The 22,409-nt window shown below is 47.3% G+C and overlaps 2 protein-coding genes and 1 non-coding gene across 6 annotated transcripts; all 3 read left to right on the top strand.

The window, feature by feature from the left end:
- Positions 1–6,948: 6,948 nt before the first annotated feature.
- On the top strand, positions 6,949–7,087 carry LOC111589614 (small nucleolar RNA Z247). The gene has a single exon (XR_004850972.1). It is a non-coding gene; the product is annotated as a small nucleolar RNA Z247 (small nucleolar RNA).
- A 5,785-nt stretch (positions 7,088–12,872) lies between these two features.
- On the top strand, positions 12,873–19,295 carry LOC100194241 (CTP synthase family protein). 4 transcript variants are annotated; one of them, NM_001359436.1, is made up of 20 exons: positions 12,873–13,229; positions 14,474–14,553; positions 14,908–14,994; positions 15,649–15,699; positions 15,807–15,924; positions 16,065–16,121; positions 16,251–16,315; positions 16,415–16,498; positions 16,602–16,652; positions 16,743–16,805; positions 16,890–16,936; positions 17,025–17,103; positions 17,210–17,272; positions 17,357–17,446; positions 17,533–17,571; positions 17,647–17,874; positions 17,972–18,057; positions 18,182–18,311; positions 18,415–18,508; positions 18,609–19,230. In NM_001359436.1, the coding sequence occupies exons 1-20, from the start codon at positions 13,112–13,114 to the stop codon at positions 18,794–18,796; spliced, it is 1,818 nt and encodes a 605-aa protein (NP_001346365.1). In that variant the 5' UTR covers positions 12,873–13,111; the 3' UTR covers positions 18,797–19,230. The 4 variants fall into 4 exon arrangements, with proteins under 4 accessions (NP_001346365.1, XP_008647438.1, XP_020394393.1 ...); XM_008649216.3 differs by lacking the exon at positions 12,873–13,229 and adding an exon at positions 13,491–13,741 and having other exon boundaries at positions 18,609–19,295; XM_020538804.3 differs by lacking the exon at positions 12,873–13,229 and adding an exon at positions 13,892–14,022 and having other exon boundaries at positions 18,609–19,295.
- A 1,506-nt stretch (positions 19,296–20,801) lies between these two features.
- On the top strand, positions 20,802–21,752 carry LOC100284657 (uncharacterized). Its single transcript, NM_001157552.2, has one exon. It carries the CDS (start codon positions 20,858–20,860, stop codon positions 21,599–21,601), a length of 744 nt encoding a protein of 247 aa, NP_001151024.1. The 5' UTR covers positions 20,802–20,857; the 3' UTR covers positions 21,602–21,752.
- The last annotated feature ends 657 nt before the right edge of the window (positions 21,753–22,409 follow it).

The raw sequence follows: 22,409 nt of genomic DNA, 5'->3' as shown, positions 1-22,409 counted from the left end.
GACGGAGGGCGCGCGGCGCCGCCGACGCTCCAGCGATGTCCAGAGGGTGCGGGACCAGGTTGCTCCGCCAATGTCTCCTAGTTTCGCGACACAGCTCGTCGTCGTCAAGGTCAAGGTACCGGCACGTACGGTGGAAGAAGAAGACGGTTTTTGCTGTAGCTTTATTAGGGCCTGTTTGTTTCAGCTTATAGATTATATAATCTGGATTATAATCTAAATTATATAATCTAGATATATTATAATCTATATGTAGTTGTTTGTTAGTTTAGATTATATAAATATAGATTATTTATAAAGACAACAATACCCTTGTTTGTTTATCTAAGGTGAGAAAAGAAGGATGACATATATTGTAATTTCTATTTACATAACCATGGGTAGTAGGTCTTTTGCCAAAATAATCTCAAATAAGCTACTCTTGAGATTATCATAATCTAGGCTTTAGATTATATAATCTGAACCCATAATCTAGTTGTTTGTTTACCTAATGGATTATTTGCGCTAGATTATATAATCTGGAGAGATTATAATCTGAAACAAACAGGGCCTTAGTTCGTTGAGAGCAAGGCTCAAGGACCGCGCGTTCGTAGGGGAAGTTGACGGTTGTTCAAAAACGAAGAAACAACGAGCGCGCTGCACGTATTACTATTGTCTATTCGACCGATAGAGAATCGTGTAGCGTGCATGCAGTACGTACGACAGGTGCCGAGGACCACGCGTGTTTGCGGCATTTGCGTAACGTCGGCGTCGGATGATCTGGGAGGGGGGTATGGGCGTATGGCGCCTGCCTGCCGACCGGTCGGCCATTTATACATAAAATATACGCCGTGACAGAAGCAGAGGCAGACAAATTCTGTATGCATGCACGTTCTGCATGGCGGCCATAATAGCCGCAGCCCGCAGGCAGCAGATCCCAGACCCGGCCGGCCCGTCTCGGATCCATCGCCATCATTCGAGCACTGTAGCAGTGTAATAGCAGATCACAATCACGTGCATGCATATGGCCGGACTGTATTGGTGCCTGTCTCTGCCTGCTGCCAGTGGCACAGATGCGGCATTCACCCCTCACATCGACCACGCCGGCGCCGACGAGGCAGCATGCAGCAGCCAGCAGGGGCCCCCGGCCGGGCGTCAAGTCCGGGCTCCTCCGGGGACCGGGGTGTACCGCGTCCTGGGGGACAGGATCACGCACAGTAGTGCGCGGCCGGTAGCTCACGGCGGGGGACCAGGGGCCGGGTGAGTCGGATCCATGTGGCAACAGGATAAGCGGCACCACAACGGCGCGGCCGCCGGGCCCGGGAGCGGCGCGCGCGGGTCACCGGATCCGCGGCCTCGGCGCCGCGGTCGGGCCAGGAACAGCGTCGTCGTAACCGTAACCGCCACGTCGGTCTGGTGGTTCGTGGTTGCGTGCGGTGCCCCCTGCCGTATCCGTGCCGTGTGTTGGGCCGGCGCGCGGAGCGAGGTGGTCGCCATCGATCTGGGTCGAGCTCGAGCAGTGCTGTGCTCGCCGATAAATTAACCGGCCGAGAGGACCCGAATGATCGAAGCAGGCAGGGGCATGCAGTTTGGCTGCCAAACCCGCGGCAGCTGGCGGCGGCGTAGGCATGCATGCACTCGATCGGGTCGGGTCGGTCTGCTCGTTCTTACGTCGTCTGTCTCACGGATCGACAGACCGCGCGGTGCAGTGCAGGTCGATCATCGGTCCAATAGAACGGTGGGTACGGTGCATTTGCGTCTCTTGCTCGAGTTCACCGCAAATCGCGGGGGCGATGTTTGATTTCGTCCATGTTTCACATATACATGCATGTAAGGTTTTCGCTTTGCAAGAGCCCATTTGACCTAGCTTGCTTTAAGACTGATGGTGTAGAGCTACTCTAGCTAGGCTCCAACTAATACCGTTGTATACATATGGATATGGTTAGCAGAACCAATCCTAAATAAATCTAATGAAAGTGCCAGGATCGAGCAGATCACGGATAATCAGCGAGCGATCGAGTTAACGCCGCGCGTGATCATATCGTATCGTACTATAGCTGGTCGTATATACATATGGTTAGCACGTTTCTTTCAAGACGAAGGGAAAATAGCATCCATGCATGCAATGTGCATATGCGTTGGCGTATACATCAGCGTCTATACGAACGCATGCAATGTGCATATGCGTTGGCGTATATACAGTGTATTTTGTGCAATCTGCTTAAATACTTGGGTGTGATTGCACTATTGTGGGTGGATTTGTATACTCGATGATGATAGTGGTGTAGTGAGACAACGTGACAGTTTAGGTTTTTGTGTGTTGTTATTTTCAGTATCAAATATAAAAATATGTGTGCCTAGTTATATATCTCTTTACTGAGGTTGTTTACTTATGTTAAGTTTTGTTATTTTATTCGGTGCACATTTCCTTACTCTTGGTATTAATGCTTGGTTTCTAGGCTCATTATATTTGATCTAAAACCCAAAATTATATTTGATCTAAAACCCTGGTTTGGTAAGTTAGGACTGTTACGTTAGTTGAGGATCTCTGATCACCATTTAGTGTTGGAGGGTTGTCTAGTACAGCAACCCGCTAGTTTGAAAGCAATATCAAAAGATAAACAACCATGTTTATGTGTTTGAACTGGCTTCTTCATTTACTAGACATGTTTAATGTTGAAATGGACCTGAGTAGCTATTTTAATTTACATGTTTTTCATGTCCTATAATTGCTAATGTTCATGGCTGTTATAATTACGTATGACATTTATCTGAGATATATGCTTGTTTTATTTGGAATTAGAATATTAATATATTTAAATATGTTGGAAACATGTGACTTATTTCTCTAAAACTAGAGCAGACACTAGTTTGTGACGTACGTACTGAATATTGCTCCACCCACACACAGTCACACAGATCGAGCATGACTGGCACTGTTGTGCCGACCACGCTCGCTTGGACGCAGACGTTCGTCTTGGAAAAAAGGGTTAGGTGGCGGCTAGCTGTAGGCTTCCGACACCATCCTCGCTCGTCGACAGTGTGTACGGTCGGTCACTCACATCGTGCAACAGCACAGCCCGGCCGGCATCATCCAAAACGCGTGCAACGGCAACTGGAGCGAACTACTGAGATCGATATCGAGTCGATCGTCAGAATAAATGAATGAATGAACATAATCCACCCAACCAACCATCCATCAAAGACGATTGTGTCACCAAATAAACGAGACGTACGTACGACGACGCCTCTAGCTCAGAAAAGCATCGATCGAGCATTCCTGGCCGCCGGTCGGTCGTCGACACATCGCCACGTACGCAGGGAGCGTTGTATACTAGTGATGTAGGACGAGCAGAGCTAGCGCCTAGCGTATCGACGACGTTGACAGGTGTTGCATGCACGCGCGTCGGTGCTGTGATTGGTAGTTAACGAAACACGGCGACACGGTCGACGCGAGAGATCGACCACCGTCTTCGCGGGAACATCGACAGGTAGCTAGCCTTAGCTTTGGCTTCGATCGACACGGGTGAACCTGCAGGCTGGAGTCGTAGCTAGCTAGGCTTCTCTCTCGCTCTTTTTTTTTATTCCGTCGTTCCCGATCGAATCGCATCAACAGCGACTGGCTGCTGCGGCATGGTTGGATTGGATTGGATTCGATGGTTCACCTCTATGTACTCGGAACCAGCCGTATGGTATGGTACAGTGAGTCTGCATGCAAATAGAGATGGATTCTCGCCCGACGACGCGAGTGTCTGCATACTCTGCATAAACAACTCATTAAAGCCTAGTTTGGATATTCTAGTAATAAGTGAAATTGTAGTGGATTCAAATGTATTAAAAGAGTATTTGATCTATTAGGGATTTGTATCCTCTTCAATCTCTTCAAAACACTTCAATCCCAAAGTATCCAAACTAGGCCTAACCAATCTGGTAAGCGTGCCGTGTATTTAAGCTGCCGCAGCCTTACAGACTACATTGCCTGGCCTGATTGGGGGAGGTTGGGATGGATGGAGTTGGGCTCGCACTGCGAAGGCCGCACAGGATGGGATGGGATGGGACCACGACGGCCCTGTAACTACCAACGGTCGTGGTGGGCCCTGGGGCGCCAGGGTCGGGCCACGTGGGGCGATGGCCCACGGGGTCCTGTCGGGAGGGTATCGGCAACGTGGTGGGGGCCGGATCACACCCACCTGACTGCTGATGCTGCTGTGACCGGGCCGGCCCAACCTCCACACCTCCGTGGCACCTCGCGACGGTGCCGCGGGCGGACCGGACCCACGGCTGGATCCGAGGATCCGCGGCCGCGCGCATCCCAGTCCCAGCAGAATGCCATTGCCATCATGCCAGATCTTGGCGCTGCTCACTTTGCGCCGAGGAGCGATACGAAAAGTGCCTGCCTCGAGAGTCGAGAGGGACGACCACAATCTAGCCACAGTTCCACAGTGCAAAGCAAGCAAAAGACTCGGCCAGCAGCTGGTACTGCCTCGCTCTCCTGCCGATACCACACGATGGCTCGAGGAAAAATGCGTTGCGCTGGTTGATGCCCACGCTGCCTTGTCAGTCGTGCAGGTACGTACGTACGTGCCTTTGTCTGGTGGCAGGCATGCAGAAATGAATACGGTTGCGTTCGGTCGAGTGTACGCCCACAGACCCGGCATGTGCTGTGTTTCGCTGCTCCCAGAATTATTGGCCCGGCACAGCATTTATACAGCGCGTCAGAAAGGAAACTATTATTTATATATTTTTTTGTTTTGGTTTACTTTCCCTGTGTGCGGCGCCGGCGTTAATTCCATACCCATTCCGCCCCCGGCCCGGCCGTGCATGCATGCATGCAGAAGGAAGAACATGCATGCATGCAAGCATGCAGCCCCTCCCTGCATCGCCGTGGACCTCTCTGCCTGTCTGGGCAAATGCAGCAGCAGCAGGCAGCAGCCAGCAGCAGCACGATCTGCAGTGCAGGTCACCTGGGCACCTGGCTGAGCCGGCCGGTGCCCTCGACGAGATGCGCGAGAGAGAAACCGCCCAACCGAAGGCCACCAACTTCCTGCCTGCCATGGACCGGATAACGTGCGTGTTAATTAGAATGAACGAAGGGCCCGTCGATGTGTGAAAGCGATGTACTAGCGATATTTTAGTCGCTTATTTCAACTTCTTCTATATATCCAAACATGTACAGCTCTACAAGCTCTAGCTTCAAAAAAAAAAACCTAAAAATAGTGGTTAGTTTCATGAAATTTTGTCGAAGTTATAAAAAGTGTGCTTTTAAAAACACTGTTTTTATATCTTCTCATTAAGTTACACCAAAATTACCCATCACGCTATTGGTTATCTGACATACCAATTCATGTCTCTTTCTCCGCCCGCTAATCATCAAGGGTAAATAGAAAAACTTACACAAACTAATTGTATTACAAAAACTAGAGTATATGTGTAAGCCAAACACTCTTGAACCGCGCCTTACTAATCTGTTGAAGTTGTTTCATGGTGAAGTTGGAAAACCGAAAATGTAATTTTTTGAAATGAAGCCCACCCTATGTCCCTATCCAACCATCCATCGGTGCGTCAGAATTAAGATGGATTAGCTACCACACGTTGCATTGTTGGTCTGAACGCTGATGTGTGGGACGATGGTAGTATGGCGCTGGAGCTAGGGGTCGCCCCCACCCCCACCCCCAGGGCCCCACCCCACCCCACAGGCCCACGCACACACCCCACCCGCGAAATTGAAACCTGACTGGCTGATAGCTAGCTGAGCAGAGCGGGCGCGGGGGCGAGAGAGACTAAGAGCATGTTTGGTTTGTGGCAAAATGTGTCTCACTTTACCTAAGGTTAGTCGTTCGAATTGAATAACTAACCTTATGTAGAAAAGTTAGGCAAAGTGTGGCAACTGAGGTAGTGAACCAAACATGCCTTAATACTTTAATCTGCCGCCAAGTTTCAAATTTCAAATGATGCGCGCATGCACCTCCTTGCCGACCATCAACAGAGCCATACATACATAACCAAATAAAAAACATCCCCTGATAAACCTAGCTAACTAACACCTACTCCTAGCTACATGGATCGACGTGTCAGCCCGGCCGGCCCCCTTCATTTCACCGGAGGCGATCATGGCTGATCGAGATGCATGGGGGAGGAGATCAAATAAATCAACGGCGTGACGTGAAAAGGAGCTCGCGCTTGCTGAACTGAAAGAGATGCCAGAGCCTGCAGATGACTGGGTTGTTAAGATATGATGCTAATCCTGATAACGCGTGTGTTATCAGATATAGTCAGTTAGTAATATCCTATATTTTGGGACTAGATACGGCAGAGTTTGTTCAGCAATACATAGATCCTGTAGGTCCCATCTTAAAGGTTGTTACTCATGTAAATCTAAGCATCATTGCTTTCCTATTTAATAGAATCATGCGGCCTCGACAGAGGTGAGAACGCTTCATCAATTTCTACATGGTATCTAGAGCCTATTCCTCATTAAGCTCATCCATGGCGTCACCATCCAATCCTCCTCTTTCCCTCCCTTCCTCCCTGAATATCACCATCACCGAGAAGCTCTCCAGGACAAATCACGTCCTCTGGCAAGCCCAAGTGCTGCCGGCGATCCGTGCTGCCCAATTTGAGGGTTATCTTGATGGATCCATTGCTGCGCCTCCTCCGGCCATCAATGAAAAAGACGGCGATAAGGTCATCTCCAAGCCCAACCCGGAGTATGCTCGCTGGGTTGCGCAGGACCAAGCCGTTCTCAGCTATCTGTTCTCATCGCTCACAAGGGAGATCCTTACAACTGTTGCTTCGCTCCGCACCTCGGCGCAAGTTTGGTCTACCTTGGAGCAGATGTTCACGTGCCAAACTCGGGCGCGTTCCGTTAGCACGCGCATTGCGCTGCATACTCTGAAGAAAGGGAATTCTTCAGTTGCTGACTATTACTCCAAAGTCCGTAGCCTCGCCGATGAGCTTGGTGCCTCGGGCGTGGTTATCTCTGATGATGAACTGGTGTCCTACATCTTGTCGGGCCTTGAAGAAAATTACAATCCGGTGGTCTCGGCGGTTCTAGCCCGTGAAGAACCAGTAACGCCTGGGGCCCTGTATGCTCAGCTTTTGAGCCATGAATCTCGGCTAGAGCTGCAATCTGGTGCAAGCAACATCCAGTTCTCAGCCAATATGGCGTCCTATGGAGGTCGCAATAGGGGCCGATCTGGCTCCTCTCGTGGCGGTGGGCAGTCCCGTGGTCGTGGCCGATTCCAGGGTGCCTACTCTAGCAACAGCACCGGCCGCCACAATAGGCAAGACACTGGCAATCGCTCCAAGAAACCCACGTGCCAACTATGCTTCAAAGTTGGACACGTTGTTACCAATTGTTGGTACAGATTTGACGAAAATTTCGTCCCTGATCAACGCCTCGCCGCAGCAGCCGCTCCATCCACTACTGATCCATCCTGGTACACAGACACGGGCGCAACTGATCACATCACAGGCGAATTGGACAAACTTGCTGTTTATGATCGCTATAATGGCACTGATCAGATACACACTGCAAGCGGCGCAGGTATGAACATTCGTCACATTGGTTATTCGTCTATTCATACCCCTGGTCGTAATTTACATCTCCACAAAATTCTTCACGTTCCCCAGACATCAAAAAATTTAGTCTCTGTTCATCGGCTCACTACAGACAATAATGTTTTTATTGAATTTCACCCCAAATTTTTCTTGATTAAGGATCAAGCAACGAAGCAGGTGCTTCTTCGAGGACCATGTGAACGTGGACTCTACCCCTTGCCGTCCCCTTCTCAGTCATCCGATAATAAGGCGGCGTTTCATGTTTCCACAGCGATGCCGTCCCTTTCAAGGTGGCACCACAGGCTCGGTCATCCCTCCTATGCTACGGTGTCGCGCGTTGTTCGTGAACACGCATTGCCATGTTCTTCTGAGTCCTTGTCCCAGTCCGTGTGTGGAGCTTGCCAACAGGCAAAGTCTCACCAGCTTCCTTATAGTGTGTCCACTAGCAAGTCTAGCTTTCCTCTTCAATTAGTTTTCTCTGATGTATGGGGACCGGCCATTGATTCTTTTGGTCGTTATAACTATTATGTCAGTTTTATTGATGATTATAGTAAATTCACCTGGATATATCTCATGCGCCATAAGTCGGATGTTTTTTGTTATTTTAAAGAGTTTCAAGCTCTTGTTGAACGCCTTCTTGGACGAAAAATCATTGCTATACAAACGGACTGGGGAGGCGAGTATGCTCGCCTCAACACCTTTCTTCGACAGGTTGGCATCTCCCATCTTGTCTCTTGTCCCCATGCTCACCAACAAAATGGTGCTGCAGAGCGGAAACACCGCCACATAGTTGAAATCGGCCTATCTCTTCTTGCCACGGCAAATATGCCGCTCAAATATTGGGATCAAGCTTTCTTGGCTGCCACATATCTTATTAATCGAACTCCTAGTTCCGCTATCCAGTTTCAAACTCCTCTCTTTCGCCTCCTTGATCGCACACCAGACTACCAAAATCTTCGAATATTTGGTTGTGCATGTTGGCCTTGTCTACGACCATACAACACAAAAAAACTTCAATTTCGATCCCTTCGATGTGTCTTTTTAGGATACAGCAACATGCATAAAGGGTTTAAGTGTCTTGACCCTGCCACTGGTAGAATATATATTTCCCGTGATGTCATCTTTGATGAATCAGTTTTCCCTTTTGCATCGACGTCTTGTACTGGCGCTCGTTTTAGTAGTGAAGTCCTTCTTCTTCCTACACCAGGGATGAATACGAATAATTCTGTTGACGATAGTTCACCTGCTTCTATTTTTCCAATGCTTCGTCCAGTTTCTGGCTATAATGACATGCAGGACACATCAGGCTCCCTGATCGGGAATCGTCTAGATCAAACCCCTGGTGAAAATAATAGGAGGGCTGCTTCCCCGGGTCCAGCTGGAGCTGCTCTGGATTCCACGACAGACGACTACCCATCATCAGTTGTTCCATCGCTCACTCCGGTCTCGATCGAGGGGGACAGTCCGGACCTCATCTCGCCAGATGCACTTGACACCGCGAGTGTTCGGGTCAGCTCCGCCTCGCATGAAGCGCCATCAACTGCGACAGACAACAACGATGAGTCTAGTTTGGGATCGGTGCCCATATCATCCTCTACTGCACCGGATCCTGAATCAGCAGCTGAAGAACTTGTTCCTGCCTTATCTCCTGCGTCTCCTGTTCACCGTACCAGGCTTCAGCAAGGTATTCGTAAAACCAAGCAGTATACTGATGGCACCATACGGTATGGATTTCTTATTACTACAAGTGAGCCATCAAATTTAACTGATGCTCTTAATGATGCGAACTGGAAGCTAGCAATGGATGTTGAATATGCAGCTCTCGTTCGAAACAAGACCTGGCATCTTGTGCCCCCAAAACAAGGCAGGAATATAATTGATTGTAAATGGATATACAAAATTAAACAGAAGGCAGATGGATCAGTGGATAGATACAAAGCACGGTTAGTGGCAAAAGGGTTCAAGCAACGTTATGGGATCGATTATGAAGACACCTTTAGCCCGGTGGTCAAACCTACTACAATTAGACTTGTTCTCTCAATTGCTATGACTAAAGGATGGTGCCTGCGACAGCTGGATGTGCAGAACGCGTTTCTTCATGGTGTTCTTGAGGAAGAAGTGTATATGAGACAACCTCCTGGGTATGAAGATATCACTAAGCCACATCATATATGCAAACTTAATAAGGCCCTTTATGGTCTAAAGCAAGCGCCACGTGCTTGGTATGCTAGACTTAGTGATAAACTCAAGATACTTGGTTTTCGATCATCAAGAGCTGATACCTCTTTATTTTTCTATAAGAAAGGCATGATCACCATTTTTCTTCTTGTATATGTGGATGATATAGTGGTTGTAAGCTCCTCGTCAAAGGCAGTCCAAGCGTTACTTGAGGATCTCAAAACTGATTTTGCTCTAAAGGACTTAGGGGAATTACATTATTTTTTGGGAATTGAGGTCAAAAGAATCAGAGATGGAATTTTGTTATCTCAAGAGAAATATGCCACTGATCTTCTAAAGAAAGCTGGTATGGCCACCTGTAAACCTACGGTTACTCCCTTGTCAACAAGTGAAAAACTGTCAGCTCATGTCGGGGATGCTTTAGGCTCAGAAGATGCTACAAAATATAGGAGTATTGTTGGAGGCTTACAATATTTAACACTTACAAGACCGGATATTTCATTCGCCATCAATAAGGTGTGCCAATATTTACATGCCCCAACTACTCAACATTGGACTGCAGTTAAGAGGATATTACGTTATGTGAAGGGAACTGCCGACATAGGATTAAAAATTAAGCAATCATCGTCCTGGTTAATCAGTGCCTTCTCTGATGCAGATTGGGCAGGCTGTTTAGATGATCGAAAATCCACTGGGGGTTTTGCTGTATTCTTGGGATCCAATCTTATATCCTGGAGTGCAAGAAAACAAGCTACCGTGTCAAGATCCAGTACTGAAGCAGAATATAAGGCAATGGGGAATGCTACTGCAGAAGTAATGTGGATCCAAACTTTGCTCGATGAATTGAACATAGCATGTCCTCGTACTGCTCGATTATGGTGTGACAATATGGGTGCTAAATATCTATCATCAAATCCTGTATTTCACGCTAGAACAAAACACATCGAAGTAGATTATCATTTTATCCGTGATAGAGTTCTACAGAAAAGATTAGACGTGCAATTTATATCCACCAATGATCAAGTTGCAGATGGGTTTACAAAACCATTGACTCAACAGAAGCTTGAAGAATTTAAGTGCAATCTCAACCTTGGGCGGTTATGATTGACGGGGGGTGTTAAGATATGATGCTAATCCTGATAACGCGTGTGTTATCAGATATAGTCAGTTAGTAATATCCTATATTTTGGGACTAGATACGGCAGAGTTTGTTCAGCAATACATAGATCCTGTAGGTCCCATCTTAAAGGTTGTTACTCATGTAAATCTAAGCATCATTGCTTTCCTATTTAATAGAATCATGCGGCCTCGACAGAGGTGAGAACGCTTCATCAATTTCTACATGGGTGGCAGCTCAGCACCTAGATCTAGCTAGCTAGCTTAGCTCATGGGTCGCGTATATATGGGTATTGCCACGTCGATCGAGGAGTAGCATCGAAGCAAATTCGAGACCGACCGATCGAGCTGTGAAACTAAACTAGCTAGCTAGGCAGCTGATCCATCTCACGAGCTCCTGCTGCATGCACAGACGATTGCCACAGCGAATTCAACGAAAGAGATGGCCCGAATGGAAGCCGGTCCCACCGGATCAATATCTATAGATCCATCTCGTCGTCGGGGTTCTTTCTCTCGGTCGACAGCGCACCCGATCGAAATAGGTAGCGCGCGCCAGCACCACGGTTCAGTCTTAGTCGGCAACCAATATATAGTCGGAGTCGGATCCGTACGTCGTCTGAAACGGTTCTTCTTCTTCTTCTGGCCGGCAGTGAAACGCGACAGTTGAACGTCCGGACGCCACACGTCCGTCGTCGGCGATCGTATCGCAGAAGATCGAGCTAGGAGGAGGACTGGAGGATGGCTCATGCATGCCTGTCTGTCATATGACTTCTTCTTGCAGTACTGGCATCTCTCTCTTTCTATTCGAATACCATTCCATCGCCGACAATAAGCATGCTTGTGACGTTGGACGACTTTGCAGCAGACGCGGGTCGTCACTGCCTCACTGGGCCGTGGGAGCACGATCATATTCTGTCTCTAGCTTTGCCTCTAAAGGGTCCTCTAACCTAAATATAGAGTATCAAACGGTTCTATACGATCTCCAGTAGCATTCTCTAAACAATTTCTCTAAATTTAAAGGACACTGCTAGATTAGTCTTCTATCCATCTGAATACTTTAAATAACCGGTTTAACAAAACTAAAATATGTGAAATACATTTAAGAGTATGACATGTACATATGTAAAAAAAATAAAAATAAAAATGTCTCTAATATAGATATTTGAGATTTTTAGGATGTTGGAGAGGATGAAGACATAGAGGATGAAATTTTTTAAGTAAACTATAAATGACGGATATATAAGATGAATATAGAGGAAGACAACCTCACCTGACCTGCTTGCTTCGGCATGCACATGCACATGCACGCATGCATGCGTTATGCGTACGCTACTAGCTCATCTTCCCTCCGTATCTCTGAACGTACGGTTGCCTATACGAGACGATGGTACACGCACAGTCAAGCTAGTACACGAGGAATATATACCGTGTCGTTCGCACGTACGCGTGCCGTCCAACAAGCTCAGGTCGGTTTCACCATATCCACACACCAGCTCACGTCAATACACGAAGAATAACGGAATATAATCTCGCGTCGTCCAGTCCAACAGATTCTACTCGACCAGTCAGTCCACTAGCATATATACACGCGACCTGGTCGGTAAGAGATGCCAAATGCTAGCTCTCAACGGAGGAGGAAAAAAACACGACCAGGAGAAGCAGGGTCAAACGGCGAAGCGTGGCGTGGTCCAGTGGCGCCTGTGCCTTTGGATCTGTCTGGATAAATAGGCTACTGCACGCCACTGTACGCTTATTACAAGATCTCGTTGTGAACTGTATGTATATGTACTCTAGCGACACAGGAGGGGATGGATGGGAGAGCCCAGCCCAGCCCAGCCCAGTACACTTTTTTTTGTGTGTGTGTGTGTGTTTTAACAGATTTTCGCGGTGTCAGTAGCGCGCGCGCGTGTGAGAGAGAAAGAGACGGAGCACGGTAGTGGGCCGTACCAGTGGCAGTTGTCCCCTCTCCCTCTCGCCCCCGATCCGAGGGCCGACGCCTATTTAACCCAACATCCCCTCCGCGCTCCCAAACCCCAACCTCCCTTGGTTTGGCTGGCGGCTAGCCCCTAACCAAAAAAAATAAAATAAAACCAACTCTCCCATTCGGCCATTTGCCCATTTCCCATCTCGCCTTCGCTTCCCACGCCCCTCCGTCCCGCCTCGCCGCGGCAAGGCACCGCCGCCAACCGCCCTCGTCCCTCTTCGACTCGACCGCGTGAGTGAGACGACCGCGCGCGCCCCTCGCCCGCCCGCCAGGAGGAGATCGACCCCCGAACGCGTCATGAAGTACGTGCTGGTGACCGGCGGCGTGGTGAGCGGGCTCGGGAAGGGCGTGACGGCCAGCAGCGTCGGGGTCGTCCTCAAGTCCTGCGGCCTCCGCGTCACCTCCATCAAGATCGGTAAGCCCGCCGCCCGCCCGCCCGCGTCCGTTTCTGGTTTCTCCCTCCACGCCCCTCCTCTCCGGTCAAACTGAAAAGAGAGAGAGAGAGAGAGAGAGAGAGAAAAGAGAGAGGGTGGCAAGGCAAGGGAGAGTAATGGCGGCCACGTGATCGCACAACGCCGGAATGGCCTCCCGCCCTCCCCGTACAAAACAAAAGCCGTTCCGCTCCGGCCGTTTTTTATTCCCCTGGCGTCCCCCTAGTCCCTCTCCCTCCCATGCGTACGTGTGCCCGCTTCCGTTTTTTGGCGGTTCGGGCATATAAACTACTCGCCGCCCTCGAGATCGTCGTCACAAGTTGAAGTTGGGGTGGGCGTGGCCGTGGCCGTGGCCGTGGCCGCGTGGGGGAGGTTCACACTTCACTAGGGTGCCGCCCACGTTGCTAGGACCGACTCCATTTCCATCGAGTAATGAATGGGGGCCTCATCTGATATGGGCCTCTCTTGACGGTCGCCTTCGCCTGCTCTGGGACATGTATGTGGATAAGGCTTCATCTCATGTGCCGTCGTTTTTGTACTACCTAGTAGGCACCTGTAGCTTTCCATGCTTTCTTATTATCAGTCGCACCCAATTTCTTTTTCCCCTGCTGTATCGGTGTGCTGCTACTGCATATATATTTCAACTGCTGTTACCTTGGCCGGCTTGTTTCCTCTGTCAGTACGTAGTAGCAGTGCTACAAAAGCAATTCTACCTTTTCTTCCTCTGGCGTGGTAGCCAGCAGCCAGCGACGAGTCGCCGCTCGCTGCTTTGCTCAAGTAGGCATCTGATTCCGATCCTGTGCCACTGTCACTGTCTGGGTTCCTTGGAGCACATGAACTTCTCAGGCGCACTGTTGGGTTTTTTTATTGGGGCGCTGGGGGCAGTAATGCAGGTCAAATTTCCCATCCCGTGCACTGGAATTTTGTCCGCACTGGGAGACTCTTTCTTGTTTTTTTTTTGTCTCTTCACGCGGACCAAGTGCTCAGCACCTTTCATTTCTCGCGTCTGTCTCTCTCAGTTTGCACAAAAACGTTTTCTACCCTGTCTCGTCACGTCCCGGCAGTCGGCAGACTTGCCCCGTACCACTTGATTTCACTGCAGGTTTCTACGTTGATCGAGCCAGTGCCGTGGAGACTTGTGACTCTTGAGTTTCTTTTAATCTGTTGGGTGCTCTGGGAGATGAAACCGTTTTTCTGAACTGCTTTCACTGTCGCTGGTGGTGTGCAGATCCATACCTCAACATCGATGCCGGAACCATGTCTCCGCTCGAGCATGGCGAAGTGTTTGTTTTGGACGACGGCGGTGAGGTACGAGTACGATTCACACTGCATATAATAATAGTCCTGTGTGCCTACTTTCTTTTCCCCTGCACGTACTTTCTTGTTCACTGTACACCCATCACCACATTCCACAACTGGAGATTTGAGCAATCGATTTGCCAAGTGGCACACGTCTGCAGCTGCACGATAGCGCCACATATCGTCCCTCCTTGTTTTACAGCTTCAACTTTCACGGACTGGTCGTCAGTTCTAGCGCTTCATACACCTGTCCTGTTGTCCATTCTTCACTTTTCTCCAACGTGTTAGAACTGTACTATATCTGTGCAAGGCTTCTTTGATGGCTAACAAGACTTCATTTTGCTCCAACCCTTCTTTTCAAAGGTGGACTTGGACCTTGGAAACTACGAACGATTTCTGGACATCAAGCTGACTCGTGACAACAACATAACCACGGGGAAGATCTACCAGGTGAGGGAATAAACAGCCTCTCTCATAAGCCCACACAAGGCTGCGAGCTAACCTGCTAGTCTATATATATATATATTTTAAAAAAGGTTGTGGCTTATGCTTCACCTTGACATTTACGAACTAGGAATATTCGGTGTTTTTTCTTTTGCAAGGAGGTTGGGTGCTTTTCTTTACCTCTGAATGTTTAATGGAACCCGCAAATCTTTTGTGATGTTGCTTTTTCCTATTGTAAGATCTGCTACAGTTCAATACTGCATGTGGGCAATCATCTGGTCCTTAGTCAGCCACTGCTGTGATGCTGTCTAAAGCAATTGGTTGGTGGAAAGCATATCAGGTTGATAGTGCACTAATCATAGGCTTGGACCCATTGCAGATCTGGATGCTTGCTTTACTGCATCTGCAAATTGTTCTGGAGGTCTATTAGTGGTTGAAATATGTGCATATAAGTTGTAACTCATAATATAATTAGAATAGATTATGACATCCTGATACTAGAAATATGGTTTAATGAAAGTGGGTAGCTGTCGTCTATCACTTTGTACTCGACAGAATTTAGGACCACCGGAGCATATGCTTATGTATACCTTATGAGATATCATGGATTTAATAATAGAACTGGTAATAACTTTTCTACTAATGTTTCAAAAACTGCAGTCTGTTATTGACAAGGAACGTAGAGGGGATTACCTAGGAAAAACTGTTCAGGTGAGGAACGCTTATCAGAACAGAGATTTCCATGCTTTTCTGTAGCCACGGAAAAGATGCCCACTGTTACCTTGGCTTTACAAATTAGAGTTCATTCTCTTTATCAGGTTGTGCCGCACATCACAGATGAAATACAAGAGTGGATTGAACGTGTGGCAATGAATCCAGTTGATGGCACAGAAGAGCCAGCTGATGTTTGTGTCATAGAACTTGGTGGCACTATAGGTAAAAAAAACATTCTGTATCGTTGCAGGAAATCGCAAAATAACATATATTAGTTTGCTCAATTGTTCCCATACCTGTAAGTATTCCGGTGCATGAGACAATGTTTTTGCCACATAACGACAGTGACATTCTTGATGCAGGGGACATTGAATCAATGCCTTTCATTGAAGCATTAGGTCAATTTTCATACCGTGTAGGTAAGGAAACTGTAAATTTCTGCAATGTTTTCCTTGTTTTACTTATGTTTTTACTCAAGGATGGTGACCCAATGTCTATTTGCTATTAGGATAAATTGTTTATTGATGCAATCTTGTGAAAACTGTCAGGGCCTGGAAACTTCTGCTTGGTGCATGTCAGTCTTGTACCAGTTTTAAATGTGGTTGGTGAGCAGGTAAGCTTCTCCTGATTTGGGGTTACAGTGTTACTTTTGATGTCCCAAAGATATTATTCCTGTTCAGAAACTAATGTTGTTGTTTTCTCTATTATCTAGAAAACAAAGCCCACCCAACATAGTGTTCGCGGACTTAGAGGACTTGGACTCATGCCTGATATTTTGGCATGCCGTAGTACACAGGTATACCACATAATTTGTATCTATATTTGCATTCCGTGCCTCCTCTGAACCTTTAAATGCTGATGGTGGCTCTATAATTGGTTTGCTCTGTGTTTTTTGGCAGCCACTTGAAGAACATGTGAAAGTGAAGCTCGCACAATTTTGTCATGTTCCGGTAAAAATGTTGTGTGATCAAGGCTTATTTTTTAAAGATACCAAGTCTGCATCATGCAACAGCAATACTGACTTTGATTTTATTTGGCAGATATCAAATATCATTAATCTCCGTGATGTAACGAACATTTGGCACATCCCTTTGTTGCTCAGAGTATGTCATATGAAATTACTTGTATGCATGATTGCCAAATTCTCATTTGACATGGTTAACCTGAAAGCTTTTCTCTCTTTATAGGACCAGAAGGCCCATGAAGCTATTTTGAAAGTGTTAGACATTCAGTGGTATGCCATTGGACCAAAGTATTATAAGCTCTTCCAGTTGGCTTCTTTTCTGAGAATACTTACATGTATTATTTCTTCATGCGTGCAGTGTGGGTAAAGTTGCTCGAGAACCCCAGTTGTCTGAATGGACTGAAAGAGCCAGCAGATGTGACAGATTGAAATCTCCGGTTGGTTTGTTGATCATTTTAGCTGCTGTTTCCAATGTTGAAACGACTCCCTTAGCCTATTTGTAATACACAGTGCTTGATATTATGGCATGAAAATCCTTTTCAGGTTAGGATTGCTATGGTTGGAAAGTATACTGGCCTGTCAGATTCCTACCTATCTGTTATCAAGGTGCCATTACTGTTTTATATCTTATAACACATACAGTTTTCAACCAAACTGGTGGGCCTTATCTATTTCTTCCGCTTCTGTCAGGCTCTTTTGCATGCGTCGGTTGCTTTGGACAGGAAACTTGTGGTAGACTGGGTTCCTTCCTGTGATCTTGAAGATTCTGCAGCAGAAGAGGTCAGTTTTTTTATACCTTATCAAATGTTCTTTTCCATATCTTAGAGAATTAACTGGTACTAATTGGGATACCGTCGCATTTTCAGAATCTTGATGCCTACGAAAAAGCATGGGAATTGTTAAAGGTAAGCACAGAATGCCTTCTGGTGACACACCACTAGCCCACTATATAAAAATCTGAACGAGTTTTTGCACCTCAGGGTGCAGATGGTGTGTTGGTGCCAGGGGGTTTTGGAGACAGAGGAGTTCAAGGGAAAATTCTGGCTGCAAAATATGCGCGAGAAAACAACATTCCATATCTTGGCATTTGCTTGGGCATGCAAATTGCAGTGATTGAGTTTGCACGTTCTATCATGAAGTTGCACGGTGCAAACAGCACAGAGTTCGATCCAACCACAAAAACCCCATGTGTTATTTTCATGCCAGAGGTAATTATTTTGCTACAGCTGCTAGTGTAGTTACCTAAATTCCTTTGTGTTGAAAACTAGCTGTATTAGTTCCAACCATGCTTCTGTTGTTCCGAAGGGGTCAAAAACCCATATGGGGGCAACAATGCGCCTTGGATCAAGGAGGACCTTTTTCCAGGTCACTAACTGCAAATCTGCTAAACTGTAAGAAGCACTCCCACATCTTTCACCAGTGTTTCTGCAGGAGTTTTACATCTGGTCCCTCTTCCACCATTTGATTATCTATGGAGTACTCGGAGATAATTGCTTGAATTCTGAACTGCCTTAGGTATGGGAATGCTAGCTACGTTGATGAACGGCACCGCCACAGATACGAGGTGAATCCTGATATGGTCCCAGAATTTGAGAAGGCAGGGCTTTCTTTCGTTGGCAGGGATGAAAGTGGTAAACGCATGGAGGTATGGGTGCCAACACTTTTCCATGAAGAATGAACCATGGCCTAGTCTGATGCATTTTCTTTTAGGAAACCTGGTCTCACGTATTTGATTTGTCACATTGCAGATTATCGAACTGCCAACTCATAGGTTTTTCGTCGGTGCACAATTTCATCCTGAATTCAAGTCAAGGCCCGGCAAGCCATCTCCGCTTTTCTTAGGTAAGACATCCTCAAACCGTCTACTTATTTTGCCTGTTTAACTATCTGTTGTCTTTGAAAGAAATTTAAACGTCTGAACAATTAACGAAAATCTTGGCAGGATTGGTAGCAGCGTCATCAGGTCAGCTTGATCACCTGCTCCAACCTGGTCTTATCAGTTCGACTGGCAGACACACCTGCAGCAAAGGAGGAGCGCAAAAATTAAAGGCTGGGCACGTCATGAAGCCACTGAATGGCCTGGTGAACGCACACTATTCAGCAACCGGCAATGGCGCCATTCCCATCTAGCAGCGCAGAGCTGCGACGCGTCGCGTGCTTGTTTGGGATTTCTCTTCTACCGTTACTGCTTGTTCTTTTTTTTTCCCTTTCCTTCGAGGGTGTTCTTCCGTACGTTCTGCCAGGCCAACTGAGAAGAAGAGAAGGGCTGTTTGCTCTAGCGACACGGGCAGCCGCGTTTCCGATGTTTTAACGTGGAAGCATTTGGCATGGAAGCTGTCGCATGCATCAAGAGGCAAATCTAGCAGGTTAGCTAGAGTTTGATTAGTAGTGGTAATCCGATATATATGCTGGTTGATTTGTTCGTTTGTTTGCTAAGATTACAAGGGCCGGTGATGTGCAGCTAGCTGGTAGTGTAGCCTGCCGTCTCGCCTCATTTGTACATTGTAAAACAACTGCTACTCTCCATTGACTGACTGAATGGACGAGTATAAACGTATTGGACCAACATGCTGCGTGTGTGTTTAGTTTATCACTGGTAGAAAAGCTACTATCGAATGCCAGTTTTATATACAGGCGAGGCCGATACAGAAGGGATTTTCAGTCTAAATTTGAATTGCATTTTATTTAAATTCCAATCTAGCCCGCTAGCGTTTCATCCCACTAACCTTTGCGCGAATTCAAAACTGATTGGGTAAATTGCCTCGGCTTACCCTAAGTTCCTAATTCTAAAATCTATTGCATCTTTGGATGTTGATGGGTATGCGCTCTCTGATACTCCGTAAAATGGAAGATCCATCTTAGCACGGTGATCCATCTTAGTTTCAGCTACCCTAAGTTTCTACGGTTTAACTTCTCTTCTATTTTACGGTGATCCATTTTAGCACGGTTTCTATGATAAACATATAAAACTAAGTTGAGATCAAGCTTACATGTATAAAATACTATGTGGATTAGACGCTAAACGTGAGCTAAGATCGAGTATAAATGAATTGAGTTTAGGGTTTAGTCACAAGATCGAGTTTAGGATCTATAGTCACGATCCGTCTTGTTTTTTTTATGTTACATAAATAGGTGAAGTCACACAAACTCATGTGTGCCATCTCAATGCATACATGTTTAAGGTATTGGTTTTTACATGACCCTTTAATATCGTTTTAGTACCAAATTTTCAGAAGAACCGGTATTAAAGATGTATTTCATAGCTTTAGCATCGATGGAGCTTCAAAACTTCATGTGCGAAACCCTTTCAATTGGGTGTGGTAGGCCGACGTCATAGTATATGTTAGTGTGAGATGTTTATGGCATAAGCTGAGTTGTTTAGACTCTTTCCGACATTTTGTGAACCAAACAACACCTAAATTCTGCGGAGCTTCGGCCTGCAACCACGATGAAGTTCAGAAAACTGCCTTTTTCCATTCCCAATTGATAATTTTTGTGGCAGCCGCAAACGGTTATGGTCAAAACCCTAACATTTACACGGAAGCTTATTTTCGCTCTTGAGAGCATGTTTGGCGATAGCCAAAGGATTTGTCATTCCCCTGGCTTCTAAGTTCTAAACAAGTTTAAGATGCCAAGACCTTCAAGGCGCGTGCAAGCTTTGCAGAAGATTACAAACTCATAGAAATCATGAGATTGTGTTACCAGGAAATACCTGTCATGGCGGCAAGGTTAATGGATAGCAAAATATGACAGCACATAAATTGGCACAACATGCTAATATAAATGCGATCTAATTTCAGCTCGTATCCTTCTTGTATCCAACATGTTGGTGCTTATGGACTACAATAAACACTATCTAATTATGCTTCATTAAACACCAATTTTCTCGCACAAAACGTTACATTCCTCACACAGAACATTACAATTTAACAGCTCAGTGTTTAAACTCATCCCTCATTTAGCATTAGCATCTGGAATATGTGTGCATACAGCTTGAACTACACCTAGTTAATCCTCTTTGTTTGGATCCTCAGAAGCGACAACCCATGCCTTCTAATTTCTCATAATCTGCCTCAGTGGTTTACCTTGCAGCGTTAGCTATACTATAAATGATGAACTACTGCAGCCACAATACAGAGTGTTCCTCCGGTTAGTAGCTGACCGGCCGGCGACGTACGCACTGCGCTAGCAATGGCGCCTCCACGGCGGCCGAGCATGGGGCGGCAGAAAATCGAGATCCGGCGCATAGAGAGCGACGAGGCACGGCAGGTGTGCTTCTCCAAGCGGCGCGCGGGGCTGTTCAAGAAGGCCAGCGAGCTCTCCATCCTATGCGGCGCCGACGTGGCCGCCGTCGTCTTCTCCCCCGCCGGCAAGGCCTTCTCGTTCGGCCACCCCTCGGTGGAGTCCGTCGTCGACCGCTTCCTCGCCTCGTCCACCCCCTCGCCTGCCGGTGCCGGTGCCGGTGCCGGCCACTCCTCCGCCGGCGGCGGCGAGGACCGCGCGGTCTCCGAGCTGAACCGCCAGCACGGCGACCTGCGCGCGCAGCTGGACGCGGAGAAGGCGAGGCAGGAGCGCGCGGACGAGGCCATCCGGAAGGAGCGCGAGGCCGGGAGCCCCGCCATGGCGTGGATCGACGCGGACCTGGGCGCCATGGGCCACGACGACCTGGTCGCGTTCTGGGCCGCGCTGGCCGGCGTGCAGGCCGCTGTGGCCGCCAGCGCCGATCAGCTGCTGCGTGACGCGCTGCTCGTCGGGCGCAGGGGCCGACAGCAGCAGCAGCCAGCGGCCCAGCTTGGCGGTGGTGGTGTGGCCTTCGACGTCGGCGCGTTTGGCATCGGCGTGCAGGTGCCGCCGCCTCCAGGATTCGCTGGCGTCGACCTGCAGGGGTTCGGGGGACAGGCTGCTGCCATCCTCGGCGCCGGCGGCCCCTCGTGAGGTGGTGGAATGGAATGCATGTGCGCGCAGTTCGCTTGAGTTGTTGCATTCGCATGGAGGACGCGTCGTGCCTATGTTAGGTTTGGTGATAACATCGCAAATTTGCAAACAGTGTTTAAATTAAATTTGATGTGTGCTTCCTGCTTCTCTCCTATCCTACTGCTGCTCGTGATCGTGATGCATTCATTGTTCGTTCTCACCTGGCTTCGGAGCATCATTCTCGCTCATTGACACTGACGTTATCTGACAAACAACTCCATAGTAGTGCTGACTGCTAGTCCTAACAAAAAGTAGTTCTGGAATCTAGATGGACGAAGTCTCTAATTCCAACAGGTAGGTAGCTCTCCAATCGTCACCCTCTCAGCTATTGTTTTTCAAAATCCATCAATTACTTCTGTGTTCGTGTCAGATGTTTGATTGTCACCTACGAGCATTAAATAATCTAATTACAAACCTAATTGTACAGATAAAAGCTACTCATTATGTACTTAGCAAATGTTTACTATAGCATTTATTAAAACTAATTAATATATAATTAGCAAATGTTTACTATAGCATCACATGGATGAATCATGGATTAATTAGGATTAATAAGGTAGTATTGTGTCTCCATTATGTACTTAGTTTTATAATTAGATTGTATCTAATACTTTTTAACTAGTACCAAACATCCGATTTAGCGGCGCAGTCTGCAGGAACATGTCAGAAAAGGTGTCACAAACCAATTCCAACGTTTAGAACGATGAAAGCCGGTAACGTGTATTTTGAAATTGACAAAAATCCAATGGCTAGCACGAAATCGGGCACA

The sequence above is a fragment of the Zea mays genome, chromosome 6 (assembly GCF_902167145.1).
Source record: "Zea mays cultivar B73 chromosome 6, Zm-B73-REFERENCE-NAM-5.0, whole genome shotgun sequence".
In the NCBI taxonomy this organism is placed as follows: Eukaryota; Viridiplantae; Streptophyta; class Magnoliopsida; order Poales; family Poaceae; genus Zea; species Zea mays.
This window is presented reverse-complemented; position numbering and strand designations above follow the sequence as displayed.